The sequence below is a fragment of the Oncorhynchus keta genome, chromosome 20 (assembly GCF_023373465.1).
Source record: "Oncorhynchus keta strain PuntledgeMale-10-30-2019 chromosome 20, Oket_V2, whole genome shotgun sequence".
In the NCBI taxonomy this organism is placed as follows: Eukaryota; Metazoa; Chordata; class Actinopteri; order Salmoniformes; family Salmonidae; genus Oncorhynchus; species Oncorhynchus keta.
The window spans coordinates 4,827,987-4,853,151 of NC_068440.1; the positions used below are offsets into that span (position 1 = coordinate 4,827,987).

General features: G+C 44.1%; 1 protein-coding gene across 3 annotated transcripts; it reads left to right on the forward strand.

The window, feature by feature from the left end:
- The first annotated feature begins 299 nt into the window (after positions 1–299).
- LOC118399198 (transmembrane protein 268-like) lies at positions 300–24,952 on the forward strand. Of its 3 annotated transcripts, XM_035795081.2 has the most exons (10): positions 300–384; positions 5,498–5,567; positions 8,189–8,318; positions 8,665–8,759; positions 14,538–14,645; positions 14,856–15,008; positions 21,314–21,424; positions 23,689–23,778; positions 24,145–24,363; positions 24,626–24,952. In XM_035795081.2, the coding sequence occupies exons 3-10, from the start codon at positions 8,201–8,203 to the stop codon at positions 24,794–24,796; spliced, it is 1,065 nt and encodes a 354-aa protein (XP_035650974.1). In that variant the 5' UTR covers positions 300–384; positions 5,498–5,567; positions 8,189–8,200; the 3' UTR covers positions 24,797–24,952. The 3 variants fall into 3 exon arrangements, with proteins under 3 accessions (XP_035650974.1, XP_052327877.1, XP_035650973.1); XM_052471917.1 differs by lacking the exon at positions 5,498–5,567 and having other exon boundaries at positions 328–384; XM_035795080.2 differs by lacking the exon at positions 300–384 and having other exon boundaries at positions 5,171–5,567.
- Positions 24,953–25,165: the final 213 nt, after the last annotated feature.

Consider the following 25,165-nt stretch of genomic DNA (forward strand, 5'->3'; position numbering starts at 1 on the left):
TTCAGGTCAACTGAGTTAATCTATTTAGTCTCACAAAAGTATACAGATTTCCATGATCTAATTTCTAATTTGTCAGTGCGTGTGTGATTGTGTGTGTGTTTGTGCACGCTCGTGCGTCCATCATTGCATGTGTGTGTGTGTGTGTGTGTGTGTGTGTGTGTGTGTGTGTGTGTGTGTGTGTGTGTGTGTGTGTGTGTGTGTGTGTGTGTGTGTGTGTGTGTGTGTGTGCGTTCATGCCTGTGGGGCAAGAGTTAATGTGTGACAGTCCCAGCCCATAGCAGCAGACCACCAGACCAGAGTCATGACAACCTGGAGAACATCTGCTAAACTCACTGGCATCCAGATCAACGCACACACCAGCTGGGACAACAACACCAAGCTAAGGTAGGTAAGGAATGGTGTTTGTGTGTGTGTTGGCCATGTGTGTGCATTGCTGCCTCATATATTTCAAGTACGATCTTAGTTCTGTCACCTCTGTGAGGTTATTTCCATTTGTTTATTACAAGAAAAGTTTGTTGTTGTGGACTCATTGTCTCATTCACTCTCCCATTCTGAGAAGTGTAGACCTCATTCCACCAGTCATGTGGTTAGACTAATGAGTCAAGCTGGGAGAGCGAGAGGGGGGGGGGGGTGTAAGTGAGTAAGAGGGGGTCAAGTAAAATTAAATTACACACCAGGGCCAAAAGTATGTGGACACCCCTTCAAATGAGTAGATTTGGCCACACCCGTTGCTGACAGGTGTATAAAATCGAGCACACCACCATGCAATCTGCATAGACAAACATTGGCAGTAGAATGGCCCGTACTGAAGAGCTCAGTGACTTTCAATGTGGCACCGTCATAGGACTTTCAACACGTCAGTTTGTCAAATTTCTGCTCTGCTTGAGCTGCTCTGGTAAACTGTAAATGCTGTTATTGTGAAGTGGAAACGTCTAGGAGCAACAACGGCTTAGCCGTGAAGTGGTAGGCCACACAAGCTCACAGAACGGGATCGGCGAGTGCTGAAGCGCGTAGTACGTACAAATCATCTGTCGAACACTCACTTCCGAGTTCCAAACTACCTCTGGAAGCAACCTCAGCACAATAACTGTTCGTCAGGAGCATCATGAATTGGGTTTCCATGGCCGAGCAGCCGCACACAAGCCTAAGATCACAATGCACATTGCCAAACATTGGCTGGAGTGGTGTAAAACTCACCCCCATTGCACACTGAAGAAGTGGAAATGCATTCTCTGGAGTGATGAATCACGCTTCACCATCCGTCAGTCCTATGGGCGAATCTGGGTTTGGCGGATACCAGGAGAACGGTACCTGCACGAATGTATAGTGCCAACTGTAAAGTTGGGTGGAGAAGGTCTGGGGCTGTTTTCATTGTTCGGACTAGGCCCCTTACTTCCAGTGAAGGGAAATCTTAACCCTACAGCATACAATGGCATTCCAGACGATTCTGTGTTTCCAACTTTGTGGCAACAGTTTGTTGAAGGCCATTTCCTATTTCAGCATGACAATGCCCCTGTGCACAAAGTGAGGTCCATACATAAATGGTTTGTCGAGATCGGTGTGGAAGAACTTGACTAGCTTGCAGAGCCCTGACCTCAACCCCATCATTTGGGATGAATTGGAATGCCGACTGCGAGCCAAGCCTAATCGCCCAACATCAGTGCCTGACTTCACTAATGCTCTTGTGGCTGAGTGGGCACCGGCGCAGAGGAAGGCTCCATGGAGCGGGACTGGACGCCGTGCCCGGACTGGGCACCGGCGCAGAGGAAGGCTCCGGCCATGGAGCGGGACTGGACGTTGTGCCCGGACTGGGCACCGGCGCAGAGGAAGGCTCCGGCCATAGAGCGGGACTGGACGCCGTGCCTGGACTGGGCACTTGGCGCAGAGGAAGGCTCCAGCCATGGCACCGGCGTAGGAAGCTCCGGGCCGTGGACCGTCACTGGAGGCTCTGGACTGTGAACCGTCGCTGGAAGCTCTGGGCCGTAGACTGTCACTGGAGGTTCCGGGCTGTAGACCATCGCTGGAGACTCAGGGCTGGTGACACACTCTCCAGGGTGAGTGCGGAGAGCCGGCACAGGACGTACAGGGCTGGGAAGGCGCACTGGAGGCCTGGTGCATGGAGCCAGCACAGGTTTCACCGGACTGATGACATGCTCTTCATGGCGAGTGCGCTGCAGACTACATCTAACCAACATCTCTCTCCGATCTCCCTCCTCCAATTGCTCCATCAACTCCCAACTCTGGCTCTCTCCTCGTCTCTGCCGACCACCCTTTGTGTCCCCCCCCAAAAAAAATCTTGGGGTTGCCCTTGGGCTGTTTGTGGCCGTCGCTGTCTTCCTATACTCCTTGGCGACTCCTGCCAAGGAAGGGTCTCACATCCACCCAGTATTTCCTCCCATGTCCAACTCTCCTTTAACTCCTGGGCTCGCTGCTTGGTCCTGTAATGGGATATTCTGTCACAACCATCGTTTAAATAATCGGACCAAGACGCAGCGTGAGTAGAGTTCCACATATTTATTATCAAAACAAAACAACAAAGAATTCATGAACGTGCAGTACGTAGCGCACATAGGCACTAAACAAAACAATATCCCACAACGCAGGTGGGAAAAGGGACACACTAAGTATGATCCCCAATTAGAGGCAACGATATTCAGTTGCCTCCAATTGGGAACCATACTCACACACCAACATAGAACTATAATAACTAGAAAACTCCCCAAGTCACGCTCTGACCTATTACACCATAGAGAACCCAGAGGGCTCTCTATGGTCAGGGCGTGACACTGAGTCCCCACAGAAATGTTCCATCATCGGTTATTGCAGCAAAGGGGGGACCAACTCCATATTAATGCCCATGATTTTGGAATGCGATGTTAGACGAGCAGGTGTCCACATACTTTGGGCCATGTAGTGTATATTGGGAAGTGTAGTTGTATGTGAGGAAAAAGGACCAAATAGTTGAGACGGAAAAGGTTAAATGCTTCTGGGGGAATGTTTGAAATGCTGTAACTGTATTAAAGTAAATGGGACTTTAAAAGGGGATTTGGGTAATGAGGCTCTTTATCTATTTCCCCAAAGTCCGATGAACTTATGGATACCGTTTTTATGTCTCTGTGTCCAGTATAAAGGAACTTAGAGATTGTTTTGCGAGCCAATGCTAACTAGAGTTTGCGCAATGACTAAGTCTATGGGTAAGCTAACAGATACACATAGACTTCCAGTCATGGAAATTACTTTCATCTTAAGTGCGGGTAGGTAGGACCTTTAAATGTAATATTTTTCTACATTGTATAGTCTCTGGAGAGTTGTCCTATTAGTCATGTGTATTTCTTTATGTTCAGAACCTCAACTGTAACTGGTGCACACAATGACTCTGTAAAATGTTTTTTTTATCTTTAAAAAACATTCCTAGAAGTAGAAGTAGAGTAAATAGATGAGGAGAACTCTGAAGAGCTTTTCCCCTCACATCTGTCTGTAACGTCGTTCTTCGTTTGTAGAAAGAGAGTAGGACCGAAATGCAGCGTGGTGGTTATTCATGACTTAATGAAAAAAGTGACACATGAAATAACTGTAAAAATACAAAAACAACAAACGGAACGTGAAATCAAATTACAGCCTATCTGGTGAAACTACACAGAGACAGGAACAATCACCCACGAAATACACAGTGAAACCCAGGCTACCTAAATACGGTTCCCCATCAGAGACAACAAGAATCACCTGACTCTGATTGAGAACCGCTTCAGGCAGCCAAGCCTATACAACACCCCTAATCAACCACAATCCCAATGCCTACAAAAACCCCAATAAGACAATACAATAAACCCATGTCACACCCTGGCCTGAACAAATAATTAAAGAAAACACAAAATACTAAGACCAAGGCGTGACACTGTCATAAAACCTTTCGTAGAGAAACACACAGACGCACACAACACACATCAAACATCACATGCTCTTACACAGCAATACACAGTCATTCACATAAAAGTGTAAACAGGCACTTGTAAAGGTACTTTTTTCATTAGGGGCACCAGCGTAGTCAAACTGTTTGAAAGTTGGCAACTCACTTGCTTACAGCAGCAAGTGAGAATGAGAGTGTGTGCTTGAGAGAGAGAGAGAGAGAGAGAGAGAGAGAGAGAGAGAGAGAGAGAGAGAGAGAGAGAGAGAGAGAGAGAGAGAGAGAGAGAGAGAGAGAGAGAGGAGAGAGAGAGGGAGAGAGAGAGAGAGAGGAGAGAGAGAGAGAGAGAGAGAGAGAGAGAGAGAGAGAGAGAGAGAGAGGAGAGAGAGAGAGGGAGAGAGAGAGGGAGAGGGAGAGAGAGAGGAGAGAGAGAGAGAGAGAGAGAGAGAGGGAGAGGGAGAGAGAGGAGAGAGAGAGAGAGAGAGAGAGAGAGAGAGAGAGAGGGGAGAGAGAGAGAGAGAGAGAGAGAGAGATGTATGTATGTATGTTGATTTATTTTCCCTTTTGTACTTTTGTACTTGTATTTGCACATCGTTACAACACTGTATATACAACATAATATGACATGGGAAATGTCTTTATTCTGTGGAACGTCTGTGAGTGTAATGTTTACTGTTCATTTTTATTGTTAATTTCACTTTTGTTTATTATATACTTCACTTGCTTTGGCAATGTTAACATGCGTTTCCTATTCTGATAAAGCCCTTGAATTGAATTGACAATAGGCAGACCTGGCTCTCAAGGTAAGACAGACTATGTGCACACTGCCCACAAAATGAGTTGGAATCTGAGCTGCACTTCCTAACCTCCTGCCAAATGTATGACCGTATCAGATTACACAGACCCACAAAGAATTTGAAAACAAATCCAATTTTGAAACACTCCCGTATCTATTGGGTGGAATACCACAGTGTGCCATCACAGAAGCCAGATTTGTGACCTGTTGCCACAAGAAAAGGGCAACCAGTGAAGAACAAACACCATTGTATATACAATTGATATTTATGTTTATTTATTTTATTGCACTTTAACAATTTTCACATCATTACAAGACTGTATATTTACATAATATGACATGTGAAATGTCTTTATTATTTTGGAGCTTTTGTAAGTGTAATGTTTACTGTTAATTTTTTATTGTTTATTTCACTTTTGTTTATTATCTATTTCACTTGCTTTTGCAATGTAAACATGTGTTTCCCATGCCAATAAAGCCCTTAACATTGAATTGAGAGAGAGAGAAAAAGGAGAGAGAGATAGAGGGCGAGAGAGAGGAAAATAGAGAGAGGAGAGAGAGAACTGGTGTAGGTATAGAAGAAGACAACTTGAAGTCACGCTTGCCGACAGCCTTTTCACACGTTTGTGCTAAAATGTGTCTCCCTCTCTAACAATCAAACGAGAGACACAGAGGGAGAGGGAACGAGGAACGGTGGGAGAGAGAGAGCAAGAAGGAGAGAATGAATTAGAAAGCAACAGTGGTGTCAAGAAATGTAGCTGCTCTCTGTCCCTTTATTTTCTCACTTTCACTTTCAGAGTTTGTAGCTGTTGAAAGCAGAGCGATAACTTGGCTGTGTATTGTGCGTTGAAGATTGACCCTGTTGAGGTGCAGTATGTCTATCTCATCTTATTACTGTTGTACAGCTTAGCCACTTTTAACAGAAACCTGTGAAATCTGTAGCCGGGAAAAAAAAGTCAGCTACTAAAATGATTGTTGAAACTTAAGTTGAAACTCGAAAGTGCTGAATCAGAAACCTTGTTGGTAAACTTTAGTTTCATTCTTCTGTTGGTTTCTCCAACATGCTGACATAACACAGCAGAGCAATGTAATCTGTTCTAAAAGGAGAAGTGATGTGGTTTCCGGTTGCTTTTGAAACATAGGACACATCAAGTGCTTGTCTTAACTCAACGGACTTCTCCAAACTTAAGCTTTTGGCGTTTGATGCCATTGCTAGATAAAGCTGCAGTCTCCGATTGGGCATCTCGAAGGGAGCTTCAGCCATTGGACATGTCTTCTCCAACAGTGTCAGTACAAGCCACGCCCCAGAGGAAAACACTATCTACTGAGGGAACATTCGTCAAATGTTCTAATTTCAATGTCATTCTTTGTTTTGCATCACACTGGAATGTGCTGCTTTCTACATTTACATTTTACATTTAAGTCATTTAGCAGACGCTCTTATCCAGAGCGACTTACAAATTGGTGCATTCACCTTATGACATCCAGTGGAACAGCCACTTTACAATAGTGCATCTAAATCTTTTAAGGGGGGTGAGAAGGATTACTTTATCCTATCCTAGGTATTCCTTAAAGAGGTGGGGTTTCAGGTGTCTCCGGAAGGTGGTGATTGACTCCGCTGTCCTGGCGTCGTGAGGGAGTTTGTTCCACCATTGGGGGCCAGAGCAGCGAACAGTTTTGACTGGGCTGAGCGGGAACTGTACTTCCTCAGTGGTAGGAGGCGAGCAGGCCAGAGGTGGATGAACGCAGTGCCCTTGTTTGGGTGTAGGGCCTGATCAGAGCCTGGAGGTACTGAGGTGCCGTTCCCCTCACAGCTCCGTAGGCAAGCACCATGGTCTTGTAGCGGATGCGAGCTTCAACTGGAAGCCAGTGGAGAGAGCGGAGGAGCGGGGTGACGTTGAACACCAGACGGGCTGCGGCGTTCTGGATGAGTTGTAGGGGGTTAATGGCACAGGCAGGGAGCCCAGCCAACAGCGAGTTGCAGTAATCCAGACGGGAGATGACAAGTGCCTGGATTAGGACCTGCGCCGCTTCCTGTGTGAGGCAGGGTCGTACTCTGCGGATGTTGTAGAGCATGAACCTACAGGAACGGGCCACCGCCTTGATGTTAGTTGAGAACGACAGGGTGTTGTCCAGGATCACGCCAAGGTTCTTAGCGCTCTGGGAGGAGGACACAATGGAGTTGTCAACCGTGATGGCGAGATCATGGAACGGGCAGTCCTTCCCCGGGAGGAAGAGCAGCTCCGTCTTGCCGAGGTTCAGCTTGAGGTGGTGATCCGTCATCCACACTGATATGTCTGCCAGACATGCAGAGATGCGATTCGCCACCTGGTCATCAGAAGGGGGAAAGGAGAAGATTAATTGTGTGTCGTCTGCATAGCAATGATAGGAGAGACCATGTGAGGTTATGACAGAGCCAAGTGACCTGTCAGGGAGAGGGCCTAGAACAGAGCCCTGGGGGACAAGTGGTGAGAGCGCAAGTGTGGTAGGAGCCGTCAGGTAGGACGCAATCCAAGTGTGGGCGGAGATGCCCAACTCGGAGAGGGTGGAGAGGAGGATCTGATGGTTCACAGTATCGAAGGCAGCCGATAGGTCTAGAAGGATGAGAGCAGAGGAGAGAGAGTTAGCTTTAGCAGTGCGGAGCGCCTCCGTGATACAGAGAAGAGCAGTCTCAGTTGAATGACTAGTCTTGAAACCTGACTGATTTGGATCAAGAAGGTCATTCTGAGAGAGATAGCGGGAGAGCTGGCCAAGGACGGCACGTTCAAGAGTTTTGGAGAGAAAAGAAAGAAGGGATACTGGTCTGTAGTTGTTGACATCGGAGGGATCGAGTGTAGGTTTTTTCAGAAGGGGTGCAACTCTCGCTCTCTTGAAGACGGAAGGGACGTAGCCAGCGGTCAGGGATGAGTTGATGAGCGAGGTGAGGTAAGGGAGAAGGTCTCCGGAAATGGTCTGGAGAAGAGAGGAGGGGATAGGGTCAAGCGGGCAGGTTGTTGGGCGGCCGGCCGTCACAAGACGCGAGATTTCATCCGGAGAGAGAGGGGAGAAAGAGGTCAGAGCACAGGGTAGGGCAGTGTGAGCAGAACCAGCGGTGTCGTTTGACTTAGCAAACGAGGATCGGATGTCGTCGACCTTCTTTCAAAATGGCTTTCTGTAATGTTATGACTCACTTCATATACTGTGTATACTTTACACACATATCTGACAACCTACGGCACATGGGACAACTGGGAAGTGGTGTTGTAATCAGACCAAGCATCTGTCTGCTTGAGCAACGGATGTAGCCTGGTCCGAGATCTATTTGTGCAGGCTTTCCAACTCTCTTAGTCATTGTAGGAGTTGGCAAGACAGCAAAAACAGATCTGGGACCAGGCTAACGGGAACTGTGTTGCTGTGGTCAGATGCACTGTGTATTTCACGCTGACGGTCAGGGCTGTTCATGCTCTAGGGATTTTGATTCAACTGTATGACTGTTTTTGCTCGTTCAGGGTCTCGTCATCATGGATGAGATGGAGGACAAGACTTCTGTGCATTCAGACGAGAGTGATGTTGAAGCTGACCTAAGACGATCATCCAAGATCCTGCCAGAAAACAGAAGAACATCTAGATGGAAGAATGGTGCGTAGTAACATAGTTATCAAATTGTACTATGGGTAAAAGTCTGATCAATATATGGTCTTTGTCAAAAAATTATTCTTGGTTTGTTTCTCTTCTTTGTTCTATTTTTTCCATCTTGGCAAGTTTTTGGGATAAACAAACCCTTTTCACAATGTCCCACTTTATTTATTTACTCTAAATATCTTTTTTTATTATTTCTCAATGGTTTGACTCTCTCTCCTTTTTCATCACTTGTTAAAATCTCTGTCAGAATGTGTTATTGTCAAAATGAACACTCTCCTCGCCTCTCTCTCTCTCTCTCCTACCGTCTCTCTCTGCCCCTCTCCCTTCTGTTTCCCCCCTCCAGGTCAGTGTGTGCTGGCAGTACCAACCTCCTCCATGCTGAGCCCCAGGTTTGATCTGTCGCTCTGCAGGGCTCTGCTGGAGAGGGACGGCTTCCAGGTCAGAGCAAACACAAACACACACATACACATAAACACACACTCTCTCCCTCTCTCTGGGTGCCCACTGGCCATTTTTATTCTCATCAAATGTCAAGCAGCCTGTCCACTTGTGTGGGGAGCTTGAACTAAACTAAACTAAACTAAACTAAACTCCTCTCACTGTCAACTGCATTTAACTTTTTAACATGTTTAACATATTTGTTTGGACATAACAAGATTCAACAACAGAGATAAAATGAACAAATTCCACAGACATGTGACTAACAGAAAGGGAACGATGTGTCCCTAAACAAAGGGGGGGTCAAAATCAAAGTAACAGTCAGTATCTGGTGTGGCCACTAGCTGCATTAAGTACTGCAGTGTTGCCAGTTCTTGCTGTGAGATGTTACCCCACTCTTCCACTAAGGCACCTGCAAGTTCCCGGACATTCCCTAGCCCTCACCATCTGATCCAAGAGGTCCCAGACGTGCTCAATGGGATTGAGATCTGGCATCTTTGTTGGCTATGCAGAATACTGACATTCTTGTCTTGCAGGATGCAGGAAATCACGCACAGAACAGGCAGTGTATGGCTGGTGGCATTGTCATGCTGGAGGGTCATGTCAGGATGAGCCTGCAGGAAGGGTACCACATGAGTGAGGAGGATGTCTTCCCTATAACGCACAGCGTTGAGATTGCCTGCAATGACAACAAGCTCAGTCCAATGATGCTGTGCCACACCGCCCCAGACCATGACCAGCCCTCCACCTCCAAATCGATCCCGCTCCAGAGTACAGGCCTCGGTGTAATGCTCATTCCTTCGACAATAAACGCAAATCCGACCATCAGCCCTGGTGAGACAAAACCGCCACTCATCAGAGAAGAGCAGATTTTGCAAGTCCTGTCTGGTCCAGCGATGGTGGACTTGTGCCGGTGATGTCTGGTGAGGACCTGCCTTACAACATGCCTACAAGCCCTCAGTCAGTCCTCTCTCAGCCTGTTGCGGACAGTCTGTGCACTGATGGAGGGATTGTGCGTTCCTGGTGTAACTCGGGCAGTTGTTGCTGCCATCCTGTACCTGTCCCGCGGGTGTGATGTTCGGATGTACCGATCCTGTGCAGGTGTTGTTACACGTGGTCTGCCACTGCGAGGACGATCAGCTGTCCATCCTTCCTCCCTGTAGAGCTGCCTTAGGCGTCTCAGTACGGACATTGCAATTTATTGTCCTGGCCACATCTCCTCATGCCTCCTTGCAGCATGCCTAAGGCACGTTCACACAGATGAGCAGGGACCCTGGGCATCGTTCCTTTGGTGTTTTTCAGAGTCAGTAGAAAGGCCTCTTTAATGCCCTAAGTTTTCATAACTGTGACTTTAATTGCCTACCGTCTGTAAGCTGTCAGTGTCTTAACGACCATTCCACAGGTGCATGTTCATTAATTGTTTATGGTTCATTGAACAAGCATGGGAAACAGTGTTTAAACCCTTTGCAATGGAGATCTGTGAAGTTATTTAGATTTTTATGAATTATCTTTGCAAGACAGGGTCCTGAAAAAGGGACGTTTCTTTTTTTTCTGAGTTTAAATGAGTTTGTAATCACACTTCCTCTATCAGACTGTTTTATGTCTCACCAAAATATAGGCCCACTGTTATTTCGATCTGAGAAGTTTTCATGAAGAAAAACGTGCTAAACCCACAATCTTGAATTTGTGTGTCAGCAAACAGCCCCAAAACTTAATTTGCTAGCATGGAGAAACGCAAGCAAATGAAATGATAAAGTTTTGCATGCCATGACTTAGTCCATGAGATCAACATGATAGTTGAACATATTTTTAAGCTATAGGCAATAGTTTGTTTAAAATAGACTTAAACTAAATCAAAATATAAATCATGGAGTGAGTTTGCGATTCCAGCCTATTGCCCCTTTTAGGCTATGCACCTTTTAAAGGCAGTTTCCTGTGTTCGCAGAGACAAACGCTGTCGGCTCTATCGGAAATTACTTTACAGATCGGAATGAATCCCCGGCCTATCCTTATATTTTGGGTTATGATGGGTTAAGACCGGTGCACTAAGCTCATGAAGCATTTTTAAGTTATATTCTTAAAAATCAGTTTACCGTGTCTAATCAATTGAAATAAAAATTGAACCGCAGTTAATGTTGAAAATTTTACCTCCAAGTCGAAGTTGTTGGCCAAAACATCACATCCAGTGTGTGTTTTTGGTGTCAAAAGCCCTGTACCAAAACATGGCACAGGAATTATGAGAAGAATACATCTCCAGAGGTGATATGACTTCTGGGTTGCGTGTCAATACCCCCTTATCTAGACTGGCTGTTGTGATGCATTTGGAGCGGAGCGGCTGGACACCTTCTTCCTGATAGCTAAAGAACCAACCCGACTGCGCATGTGCAGGATTTGTTTGGCTGCCCAGAGAACAGGTTACACTGGACAATATCAATGATGAATGGAGAAGGGCAGGTGTCCAGGGGGGGGGGGTGGAACTGGGGCGGAACGAGGCGATTACCTTTGGTCTCTCAGCATCAGCCCCTTTGAGCACAGGGAAGTGAGAAAAATATCTTTCTCTCTTTTATCTCTTTGAATGTGTTTTTTGTTAGGTTCTGGAGTGAATTTGACAGATTAAACAGCTTCAGTAAAGGTGGAGGATAATAATAATAATAATAATAACATTCATATAACATTTACTTTGAGCTAGTGGATGTGTCACGTCTGTACATGATCCGCCTATGACATGATGCCCACCAGCCAAACCTTCCTTCTGTAAATTAGAATAAAGGACAGGACCCACTGCAGCCCAGCATACCATACCTGCCTACCAGCCCAACCAGAACCATGTTTGTGTTCCTCTGTGCTGTCTCTATCTTCAGCCTTGCTTTGGGTATTGAACATGACACTCCTGACCGGGGTGAAGAGCTATCCCAAAAATCCTGCCCCATGGGCTGGTACGACTTCAATGGATGCTGCTATAAGTACAATTCCACACGACTGGACTGGGCAGCCGCTGAGTCATACTGTGTGATTTAGGGAACAAAACCCTAATCAAGACTTTCGGCCCTTTCGAGTTCTACACCTGGATCAGGCTGTCTGGGATAGTTAGGGAGAGGCAGGGCCAGATAATGCAGAGTCCCTGGGCCCAGGCCCGTGTGGGGCCCAAGAGGCAGCAAGACATTTTTAAAAGTATATATACAGTACCAGTCAAAGGTTTGGACACACCTGCTCATTCAAGAGTTTTTCTTTGCTTTGACTATTTTCTACATTGTAGAATAATAGTGAAGACATCAAAACTATGAAATAACACATATGGAATCATGTAGTAACCAAAAAATTGTTAAACAAATCCAAATATATTTTATATTTGAGATTCTTCAAAGTAGCCACCCTTTGTCTTGATGACAGCTTTGTACACTCTTGGCATTCTCTTAACCAGTATCACCTGGAATGCTTTTCCAACAGTCTTGAAGGAGTTCCCACATATGCGGAGCACTTGTTGGCTGCTTTTCCTGCTTTTTTCATCTGCTGCAGCACTCCATCCCTCTCCTTCTTGGTCAAATAGCCCTTACACAGCCTGGAGGTGTGTTGGGTCATTGTCCTGTTGAAAACAAATTATAGTCCCACTAAGTGCAAACCAGATGGGATGGCGTATTGCTACAGAATTCTGTGGTAGCCACAGCATTTCTACCTAGTGGGAAAAAATCAGAGTGGCTTGTGTGGGGCCCAGAAAAGAAAGGTACAGAAAATAAAACAACAGCATCTTAGAACATCTTAAACAAAAAATGCCCAAACTGACTGTTATTTGATTTATTCATTTTTTTGGTACTTTTTACCTCTTTTTTTGCTCCCCAATTGGTAGTTACAGTAATGTCCCATCACTGCAACTCCAGTGCGGACTCGGGAGAGGCGAAGGTCGAGAGCCATGAGTCCTCTGATACACGACCCGCCAAGCCGCACTGCTTCTTGACACACTGCTCGCTTAACCCGGAAGCCAGCCGCACCAATGTGTCAGAGGAAACACTGTACAGCTGGCGACCGCAGTCAGCGTGCATTACATTTACATTACATTTAAGTCATTTAGCAGAGCGAGTTACAAATTGGTGCATACACCTTATGACATCCAGTGGAACAGCCACTTGCATCTAAATCTTTTTTTTTTTTTTTTTTTGGGGGGTGATTGACTCCGCTGTCCTGGCGTCGTGAGGAGTTTGTTCCACCATTGGGGGCCAGAGCAGCGAACAGTTTTGACTGGGCTGAGCGGGAACTGTACTTCCTCAGTGGTAGGGAGGCGAGCAGGCCAGAGGTGGATGAACGCAGTGCCCTTGTTTGGGTGTAGGGCCTGATCAGAGCCTGGAGGTACTGAGGTGCCGTTCCCCTCACAGCTCCGTAGGCAAGCACCATGGTCTTGTAGCGGATGCGAGCTTCAACTGGAAGCCAGTGGAGAGAGCGGAGGAGCGGGGTGACGTGAGAGAACTTGGGAAGGTTGAACACCAGACAGGCTGCGGCGTTCTGGATGAGTTGTAGGGGTTTAATGGCACAGGCAGGGAGCCCAGCCAACAGCGAGTTGCAGTAATCAAGACGGGAGATGACATGTGCCTGGATTAGGACCTGCGCCGCTTCCTGTGTGAGGCAGGGTCGTACTCTGCGGCCCACCACAAGGAGTCGCTAGAACGCGACTGGACAAGGACATCCCAGCCGATCAAACCCTTCCAATTTCTCGGACGATGCTGGGCCAATTGTGCGCCACTTCATGGGTTTCCCGGTCGGGGCCGACTGCGACACAGCCTGGGATCGAACCCAGGTACTGTGATGCAGTGCCTTAGACCGCTGTGCCACTCGGGACTTGTCACTGGTTATTGTTCTGTGTAACACATAGACACAAAGGACAATGACAACCAAAGGTCTGCAATCGCACATACGAGAGATCAACCCATTGACAGAGTGGGTGCCTTGTGCTGCACATATTCTGAATTTGGTTGGGGTACGTACTGTGAACTGCCTTGAGACAGATTCATTTTTCACATTTGTGCTGTCAATATTTAACTTTAGCTCCAAATCCACTTGGCGATGGCAGATTGTTAAACCAGGTTTACAACCAAATGAAAACAGTTGAATAGCAACCCGCAAATCTCTTTCCGGTTATGAGGTGGTCTGCACATGCAAATGCCTCATAAGCATTATGCCTCATGTCACCACTTTACAAACCTGACGCACAAAGACATAGACGACGCAAAAAAACATGCTGATGAGTCAGTCGTAAGCGGCAGAGCCTGACGTCGTTTATCAATGACAGGACAGCATAAATTTACCGGCTGTAAATTTGTTGTCATTGACACACAAGTTGGATAGGAGGTAAAAGTCATACAAAGAGCTAAACAGCCGTTATACTCTGTAACTGTTTTAAAGTCACCACTGGCCTCATGGTGAAATCCCTGAGCGGTTTCCTTCCTCTCCGGCAACTGAGTTATTGAGGTCACTGTATATTTGTAGTGACTGGGGGGGGGTATTGATACACCACCCCAAGTGTAATTAATAACTTCACCACTCAAAGGGATATACAATGTTTTTGAAATAAATATGTCACACACACTTTTACAAACTTTTGACCACCCACATCCCTGACACATATTGCAGGTCAAAGTCTTTTTTTCCCCTGATCTTTTTTTCCCTTACCTTGTTTATTTTGTGGAATGCATTTTGGCAAAGTATGAAGGCCATTGCATGGAACATTACATTTAGAATACATTATTACCATGTATCCACTGTTTGGTTCATTTGGTTTCTCCACTGTAGATTCCCGTGGCAGACTTTGAGACACCTCTAGACATAGCACTGAATGTGCCATCGGTCAGGAGATACCTGTTCCTTAACTCCTCTCTCATCCACTTCATCATGGCACCGGTAGGGTCCCTCAAAGTCTTGATTAATAACACAAGGGTGATTTAGTTATTTTTTTATATATTTTTTTTTACATCCATTACATTATTCACAATAGTATCCAGTATCTGTTGATCTCCTATACCATCTGGGTGTCTTCTACTAATGTGTCCTGTATTTGTTCAGAGTTAGTATGTTCAATTTATACTGTGTATCATTTCATCTCCCCTCCAGATTATATATGTGGTGATATGGTGTGCTGTGTTCTCCACTCTTCATATGTATCTCTCGGTCACTGACTACTGGGTCCTCTGCCTGTCTGTCAGTCTGGTCTCCATCTTCCTCACCACATTCATCATCGTCATCCTCTACTATAGTAACAAGGAGGTGGGTGTTCAATCTGTTTATCAGTCTGACAGCACTTAATGTTTTACTGCTTGGTAGTCTTTAACAAATCTACTTTGAAGCAAAATTATACACCTCACACACATGGTTATGGGCTTAAAAAAAGAAAACACCTAGTCAGATACAGAATTTAAATGTATTACATTTTGAGTTTGCATCGCAATTACACTTTACAGTGCATTCAGAAAGTATTCAGACACCTTCATTTTTTTCACATTTTGTTATGGTTACAGCCTTATTTTAAAATGGATTAAATTGTTATTTCCCCCTCATCAATCTAAACACGAATGAAAATATTACTGGAGTCATTGCAAATAAATTTTTGCCACTAAGTGGGCATGTTTAATTAATTAAAGTAAAAGTTATCAAAGCTCTATCGCAATTGCCGATCTGTTGTTAGAACGCGTTAGATTGACAGTAACAGTAGTCAAATTAGGCTTCAGGTAAAACATTTTTAAACGTTTTTAAAACACTGGCTGTTGTTGACAAGCATATTTAGTTAATGTACATATTATTAATATTAAATTCAGTGATTGAAATGATAACCAAATCCCCAGTAGCCAATTCGGGCAGGCTATTGTGAGAAACAAGCATGTCTAACCTCGAAATCGCCTCGCTATTCATGTTGAATACATTTTCTGTTAATTTGAACTAAGCAAGCTGCTAAATCGTTCAGTTTACAGCTTGCCTACATCTTGTCTAGGCTACTGTAGACCATCTGAAATTAGATGTAGGCCTATCAGGAGCTATAGGCATCCTTCCTTTATCTAAGCAAACCATGGCAAAGTTGATTATAAACCCAGATTTTAGTCTGTAGCCTATGCCTATTGAAATGACAAGTCAATCTCGCAAATCGGCCATTTATAATGGTTTGTAGTCTTAACATCTGGCACATTATAACAGCACAATTGCCAGAAAGTAGGCTAATATTTTTTTATGTTCGTCTTAGTGTTTCTTGCTCAGAGATTGAGATCCTCTGTCCAACTTTCCTCACTTAAACTCTCCTGTCAGATTTATCTATAGTTATGCACATGCGCAAAGGGGATTTGTTTACAATTATAAACCTGATTCCAGCCCTGAATGCTGATTGGCTCAAAGCTGTGGTATATCAGACCATATACCATGGGAATGACAAAGCATTTTTTTTTACTGTTCTAATTATGTTGGTAACCAGTTTATAATAGCAATAAGGCACCCCGGAGGATTGGTTTGTGGCATATCAAATAAAATGTTATTGGTCACATACACATGATTAGCAGATGTTGTTGCGGGTGTAGCGAAATGCTTGTGCTCAGATAGTGCAGGAATATCTAACAAACTACACAACATATACCCAATACACACAAATCTAAGTAGGAATGAATTAAGACTATATACAGTGGGGCAAAAAAAGTATTTAGTCAGCCACCAATTGTGCAAGATCTCCCACTTAAAAAGATGAGAGAGGCCTGTAATTTTCATCATAGGTACACTTCAACTATGACAGAGAAAATGAGAAAAAAAATCCAGAAAATCACATTGTAGGATTTTTTTATGAATTTATTTGCAAATGATGGTGGAAATAAGTATTTGGTCACCTACAAACAAGCAAGATTTCTGGCTCTCACAGAACTGTAACAACTTCTTTAAGAGGCTCCTCTGTCATCCACTCGTTACCTGTATTAATGGCACCTGTTTGAACTTGTTATCAGTATAAAAGACACCTGTCCACAACCTCAAACAGTCACACTCCAAACTCCACTATGGCCAAGACCAAAGAGATGTCAAAGGACACCAGAAACAAAATTGTAGACCTGCACCAGGCTGGGAAGACTGAATCTGCAATAGGTAAGCAGCTTGGTTTGAAGAAATCAACTGTGGGAGCAATTATTAGGAAATGGAAGACATACAAGACCACTGATAATCTCCCTCGATCTGGGGCTCCACGCAAGATCTCACCCCGTGGGGTCAAAATGATCACAAGAACGGTCAGCAAAAATCCCAGAATCACATGGGGGGACCTATTGAATGACCTGCAGAGAGCTGGGACCAAAGTAACAAAGCCTACCATCAGTAACACACTACGCCGCCAGGGACTCAAATCCTGCAGTGCCAGACGTGTCCCCCTGCTTAAGCCAGTACATGTCCAGGCCCGTCTGAAGTTTGCTAGAGAGCATTTAGATGATCCAGAAGAAGATTGGGAGAATGTCATATGGTCAGATGAAACCAAAATATAACTTTTTGGTAAAAACTCAACTAGTCGTCTTTGGAGGACAAAGAATACTGATTTGCATCCAAAGAACACCATACCTACTGTGAAGCATGGGGGTGGAAACATCATGCTTTGGGGCTGTTCTTCTGCAAAGGGACCAGGACGACTGATCCGTGTAAAGGAAAGAATGAATGGGGCCATGTATCGTGAGATTTTGAGTGAAAACCTCCTTCCATCAGCAAGGGCATTGAAGATGAAACGTGGCTGGGTCTTTCAGCATGACAATGATCCCAAACACACCGCCCGGGCAAACGAAGGAGGGGCTTTTTCAAAGTAAAATGGAAGCATTTCAAGGTCCTGGAGTGGCTTGGCCAGTCTCCAGATCTCAACCCCATAGAAAATCTATGGAGGGAGTTGAAAGTCTGTGTTGCCCAGCAACAGCCCCAAAACATCACTGCTCTAGAGGAGATCTGCATGGAGGAATGGGCCAAAATACCAGCAACAGTGTGTGAAAACCTTGTGAAGACTTACAGAAAACGTTTGACCTCTGTCATTGCCAACAAAGGGTATATAACAAAGTATTGAGATAAACTTTTGTTATTGATCAAATACTTATTTTCCACCATAATTTGCAAATTAATTAATTAAAAGTCCCACAATGTGATTTTTTTCTAATTTTGTCTGTCATAGTTGAATTTGTACCAATGATGAATATTACAGGCCTCTCTCATCTTTTTAAGTGGGAGAACTTGCACAATTGGTGGCTGACTAAATACTTCTTTGCCCCACTGTACATATGGATGAGCGATGGTAGAGCGGAACGGACTAAGATCCAGTAGAATAGTATAGAAAAATAGTAAACACACATGAGTAGAATGTATGCACACATGACTGTAAGTCGCTTTGGATAAAAGCGTCTGCTAAATGGCATATATTATTATTATTATTATGAGATGAGTAATGACAGATATATAAACATTATATAAAGAAAAGAGGCTGTTGCATCGCCTTCACCACACTGTCTGTGTGGGTGGTCCATTTCAGATTGTCAGTGATGTGTACACCAAGGAACTTGAAGCTTTCCACCTACTCCACTGCGCTCCCGTCGATGTAGATAGGGGGGTGCACCCTCTGCTGTTTCCTGAAGTCCACGATCATCACCTTTGTTTTGTTGACATTGAGTGAGAGGTTGTTTTCCAGGCACCACACTCCCAGAGCCCTCATCTCCTCCCTGTAGGCTATTTCGTCATTGTTGGTAATCAAGCCTACTACAGTTGTGTTGTTTGCAAACTTGATGATTGAGTTGGAGGCTTACTTGGCCACGCAGTCATGGGTGAACAGGGAGTACAGGAGGAGGCTGAGCACTCACCCTTGTGGGGCCCCAGTGTTGAGGATCGGCGGAGTGGAGGGGATGTTTCCTACCTTCACCACCTGTGGGCGGCCCGTCAGGAAGTCCAGGACCCAGTTGCCAGGGCAGGGTTCAGACCCAGGGACTCGAGCTGAATGATGAGCTTGGAGGGTACTATGGTGTTGCATGCTGAGCTATAGTCAATAAACAGCATTCTTACATAGGTATTCCTCTTGTCCAGATGGAGTAGGGCAGTGTGCAGAGTAATGACGATTGCATCGTCTGTGGATCTATTGGGGAGGTAAGTTCATTGAAGTGGGTCTAGGGTGGCAGGTAAGGTAGAGGCGATATGATCCCTAAATAGTCTCTCAAAGCACTTCATGATGACAGAGGTGAGTGCTACGTGGTGATAGCCATTAAGTTCAATTACCTTTGCCTCCTGGGTACAGGAACAATGGTGGCCATCTTGAAACATGTGGGGACAGCAGACTGGGATAGGGAGAGATTGAATATGCCCATAAACATACCAGCCAGCTGGTCTGTGCAAGATGGCAGCATCGCAACTAGCTCTTAGAAAACGTTGCAGTATTTAGTTTTTTATGTACTACTTTTTACATTATTAGCTCAGGAAATGTTTTGTGTCATTACATACAGCCGGGAAGAACTATTGGATAATAGAGTGGCAGTAACATAACTACCAGCATTACGACCAGGATTACGACTTCCCTGGAGCAGATCCTTGTTCACTCTCCCCAGAGCAATTCATCCAAAATATTGTTGGCGGCTGTGTTTCATGATTAATGACTCATGGTGTAATTCTAGGAACATACATGAACTCAAGTAATTTTGTTCACCTAACCTAGAATACCTCACAATTAAATGCAGACCATATTATCTCCCAAGAGAATTCTCCTCCGTCATCACCACGGCCGTTTACATCCCACCTTAAGCCGAAACCTTGATGGCCCTCAAAGAACTTCAATGGACTTTATGCAAACTGGAAACCACATATCCTGAGGATGCATTTATTGTAGCGGAGGATTTTAAGAAAGCAAATCTGAGGACTAGGCTGCCAAAATGCTATCAACATATTGACTGCCCTACTCGCACGACTAAGACTCTCAACCATTGCTATTCAAACTTCCGGGATGCTTAGAAGGCCCTCCCCCGCCCTCCTTTCGGCAAATCTGACCATGACGCCATCTTGCTCCTCCCATCCTATGGGCAGAAACTCAAACAGGAAGTGCCCGTGCTTTGTACTATATGGCCAATATACCACGGCTATTGGCTGTATCCAGGCGTCATGCTTAAGAACAGCCCTTAGCCGTGGTTTATTGGCCATATACCATACCCCCTTGTACCTCATTGCTTAAACGAGATAGCAGTCAAATGAGGTAAATCGACTTCCATAGCAGTCAAATGAGGTAAATAGACATCCATTGATGGAAAATGATCTGGCGAGTTTAATAAGGTCAAATAGTCTTTTCTCTTGCGACATATTCAAATTCCTTTATTACATCATGTCCTAGCTCGCAATAATTATTATTTTGAGGAAAACTACATTTGCTTCTAACGTCATTACAGGTTACTACGATATTCCGTATTTGGCTCAATAGCGTTATGGAAAAGGGTTAATTGTATAAATATGGCAACTCTTGCTGTATACAAATACAATTGGTCTAGTTTTCAGGCTTTTTGGGCGGGTTTTGAGTGGGTATTGGTCAGAAATTTCACATGTAACACTCGTGTCTGAGTGGTACACACTAAGTCACTGCATAGGGAGGGATACTCATACATGCTATATTATGATACTTCTACCGAATAGGACAGGTTCTACCTAGTTGGAAAGGTCAAAGACTGTAGAAACCAAATGCGTATAGGTGCTGCACAGAATATTTGCACATTTTTCCCAGAAATGGATTTACGCCAAGCTAAAACATCAATACATTAGCATGAACCATTTTAGACCAATGTGAACGAGGCCATCTTTTCCGGTACATCTGAAAAGATGATCAAATGGTTGTGATGGAATAATGACATAATAACCATAGCTTCAATAAAAGGTAAGTCATTATGTTTTTTTTTAACCAATGGCTTATTGGTGGTTTATTGGATAACGTATTGTTGTGATCAAACCGAATGTGCATTGGGTTTCAATGGCTGACATATGAACAGGGAAAATATATAATATGGATTTTTGGGCAAGGACATCTGCTACATGATGAAAATGTAAATGAGCAGTGAGCAGCTGGTAATTTATGGCTCTGCTGACAGCTGGGGATTTATGACCTTGTGTTGGAGGGGAGCAAGGCTGGTAAAGATCTTAACTGGTGATTTGGCTGGCTGAGGGCCTGTTTGACATAGAAACACCTGATTTTCAGCAGTTTTAATTACAATTTAATTGAATTCTGAAAAATATGAATGAAATCCCACTGCAGGAAAAGATAGTCTTAAATGGGCAGCCTAATTATAAAATGCCTTCTAATCTTTAATCGCAGTGCTAAAATTAGTCAACTGTGGTAGCAACATAAATTATGCATCGATATTAATAGGAATACATCTGTGCTTGTGGAAGCAAATGAATAGACTACATAGATATGCCACACACGAGGATTGAAGATAAATATTCAGACACTTTGAAACCTATGTGGTTCTTATTATTGAACACCATCAATTCTATAGAGATATTGGACTGTAGTCTGAAAACAGTGCTAAGACCAAAAAACATTAATGTAGATCTTCCTACAGATAAACATCAACATTGACGTGCGACTCATCCAGGTGAATGAGAGGCTGAGCCAACATATGCTGCTGGTGGGTGTGGCTGACTGGGTGCAGAACTGCACTGGAACTCTACAGGTAGCCTACAGTAACCTGCACATATAGGCAGCTCAATCTGAGATGGAAGACATTTTGTGTCAAACCTTTTTATCACACTCCCTTTCTTGTAATCGAGATTACTTCTAAATACCTTTACTGTTTTTTTTGTAGTATAAATCTAACCGCTTCCATTGACCGATCATTATGGCAAGACACTTTGAAGTTATATATCGATGAATTGATTCTGTAGTTGAATTGAAATAGGCCCTTTTTATATCCTAATCAGACAGTAACAAATGTTCTAGCTCGTAGGAAGTCAAAACAAAAAGGGAGGAACTTTATTAGCGGCATCAATCACTATCAACAGATACAGTGGGGCAAAAAAAGTATTTAGTCAGCCACCAATTGTGCAAGTTCTCCAACTTAAAAAGATGAGGCCTGTAATTTTCATCATAGGTACACTTCAACTATGACAGAGAAAATGAGAAAAAAAATCCAGAAAATCACATTGTAGGATTTTTAATGAATTTATTTGCAAATGATGGTGGAAAATAAGTATTTGGTCACCTACAAACAAGCAAGATTTCTGGCTCTCACAGACCTGTAACTTCTTTTTTAAGAGGCTCCTCTGTCCTCCACTCGTTACCTGTATTAATGGCACCTGTTTGAACTTGTTATCAGTATAAAAGACACCTGTCCACAACCTCAAACAGTCACACTCCAAACTCCACTATGGCCAAGACCAAAGAGCTGTCAAAGGACACCAGAAACAAAATTGTAGACCTGCACCAGGCTGGGAAGACTGAATCTGCAAGGTAAGCAGCTTGGTTTGAAGAAATCAACTGTGGGAGCAATTATTAGGAAATGGAAAACATACAAGACCACTGATAATCTCCCTCGATCTGGGGCTCCACGCAAGATCTCACCCCGTGGAGTCAAAATGATCACAAGAACGGTCAGCAAAAATCCCAGAACCACACGGGGGGACCTAGTGAATGTCCTGCAGAGAGCTGGGACCAAAGTAACAAAGCCTACCATCAGTAACACACTACGCCGCCAGGGACTCAAATCCTGCAGTGCCAGACGTGTCCCCCTGCTTAAGCCAGTACATGTCCAGGCCCGTCTGAAGTTTGCTAGAGAGCATTTGGATGATCCAGAAGAAGATTGGGAGAATGTCATATGGTCAGATGAAACCAAAATATAACTTTTTGGTAAAAACTCAAGTCATCGTGTTTGGAGGACAAAGAATGCTGAGTTGCATCCAAAGAACACCATACCTACTGTGAAGCATGGGGGTGGAAACATCATGCTTTGGGGTAGTTTTTCTGCAAAGGGACCAGGACGACTGATCCGTGTAAAGGAAAGAATGAATGGGGCCATGTATCGTGAGATTTTGAGTGAAAACCTTCTTCCATCAGCAAGGGCATTGAAGATGAAACGTGGCTGGGTCTTTCAGCATGACAATGATCCCAAACACACCGCCCGGGCAACGAAGGAGTGGCTTCGTAAGAAGCATTTCAAGGTCCTGGAGTGGCCTAGCCAGTCTCCAGATCTCAACCCCATAGAAAATCTTTGGAGGGAGTTGAACGTCCGTGTTGCCCAGCAACAGCCCCAAAACATCACCGCTCTAGAGATTTGCATGGAGGAATGGGCCAAAATACCAGCAACAGTGTGTGAAAACCTTGTGAAGACTTACAGAAAACGTTTGACCTCTCATTGCCAACAAAGTGTATATAAGAAAGTATTGAGATAAACTTTTGTTATTGACCAAATAATTATTTTCCACCATAATTTGCAAATAAATTCATTAAAAATCCTACAATGTGATTTTCTGGATTTTTTTTCTTCTCATATTGTCTGTCATAGTTGAAGTGTACCTATGATGAAAATTACAGGCCTCTCATCTTTTTAAGTGGGAGAACTTGCACAATTGGTGGCTGACTAAATACTGTTTTGCCCCACTGTACCTGAATGAGATGAATCCACAACAAGTCTACCCACTGGGCACAGACGTCAATTCACCGTCTATTCCACATTGGTTCAATGCAATTTAATTGAAATGATGTGTAAACAACATTGATTCAACCATTGTGTGCCCAGGGGGTAGTGACCATAGACCCGCACCTTGAGTGTCACTAAACGGAACACGGGAAATGATGTGTATTACAGAAACTCCATATGCTAAATATTGTGTTGATCCCTCTAGACCAAATATGAACTTTAGTCATCTAAACTGTCCTCATTACATTCATCCATCTGTCTCTAACCGTCTGCCTGCCTGTCTTTGGTCTCGTCTCGCTCAGCTGTTCATTGTGTACTGGGATACGGCCCGCTGCTTGAGGACACTGACTGAAACTCTAGAGGAGATGAGCTTTGTCGGAGACGAGGCCCAGGTAGGTACATCACGATGTCCCCATGTTCGCTCTATTGATTTGTGTCCGTGTTCACTTTGGCAAGGCTTTCAGTAGGGACATTCTGTTTTGGGAAGCCAATGGGGTATAATATGCATAGATCGATATTGACAAATCTCTGTGTGCTGTTATAAGGAATTGTCTGAGCAAAATTGAAATGAAATTGGACATTGACAATAGGAGACATTTGAGTATTACATATTGTGTTTTAGGCCTATCATCGGAGGGTTTTATTTGGTGTATATTGCTTTTCAATTGCCTCGCAAGGCAATCTTGTGATGATCACCATTTAGTGTTTGTGTTGCACTAGCAGACAATGCACTGTAACGGGTTCCCCTCACTCCCTAGAAGAGACTCGAGAAGAGAATGTCCCACCTTGTCCTGGTGTCAGAGGTCATGACCCTTGACCCTGTGGCGGTGGAGTCAAGTGTTAATGAAGGTTCTGATGAGGAAAGGCCCCTCTTGATGAACGATGAGGCTGGAGGCAGTACCTCAACCAGCCAGAGGGAGGACACCAAACTCACTACTAACTACATTTTGGTACCGGACCAAATACTACCAGCTCAGGTTAGTTAGACTGCTTTCAATAATACTTGTAATCTTATGTTACAATGTAGACACCTCGCTAAAGGATTTTTCTTTAGTGCCTCATGTTGAACAAATGGTATTCCAGATTAGTGGAGGCTGGTGGAGGGAGAAATCTGGAGGACGGGCTCCAGCCACCACTGTTAAAGATATAGCCTACCTATAGACTGTAGCATGTGTTCAATACAGTATTACGAAGTCTCTTTTGTTGTTATGTTAAACTAACATATCCCTTTTTTTGCAGGCCAAAGCACTCCAACTTCTACTGACCTACGGTGCGGTGTATGTCAAGCTGTTGGTATCTGAAAAGCTGCCAAACTCCACACACCACCCCCTACACCACAGGAGGAATCACTGCACCACTGCCTCCCTTTGTCTCTGTCAGTATATAAAAACCAAGGTCCTAGGATTATAAGACTGGGACACAGAAACGCTGATGCGTTCCACTTTAAATAATATATTACTGTAGGACAATAGAATATTTGCACTGACAATATAAAAGTCACGATTTTAGTACCCACTTGTGTACGTTTTGCATTCAATTATACAAACAATAAATATATATCTTTAAGAGGTTTGTCCTTATGTAGGACAGGGATATTAATTTACGGTTCATGCTAAGACATTTTGGGAGTGCATTTAGATAAACAGGGCAAAGTATGAATAAGAATATGTTCTTAACTGACTTGTCTAGTTAAATAAAGGTGAAATAAGTACAAATAAACAGGTTTTGGGGAGATATAAAAGAGAGAGGGGGCAAGAGTGAACAGATTCATTGATGCAG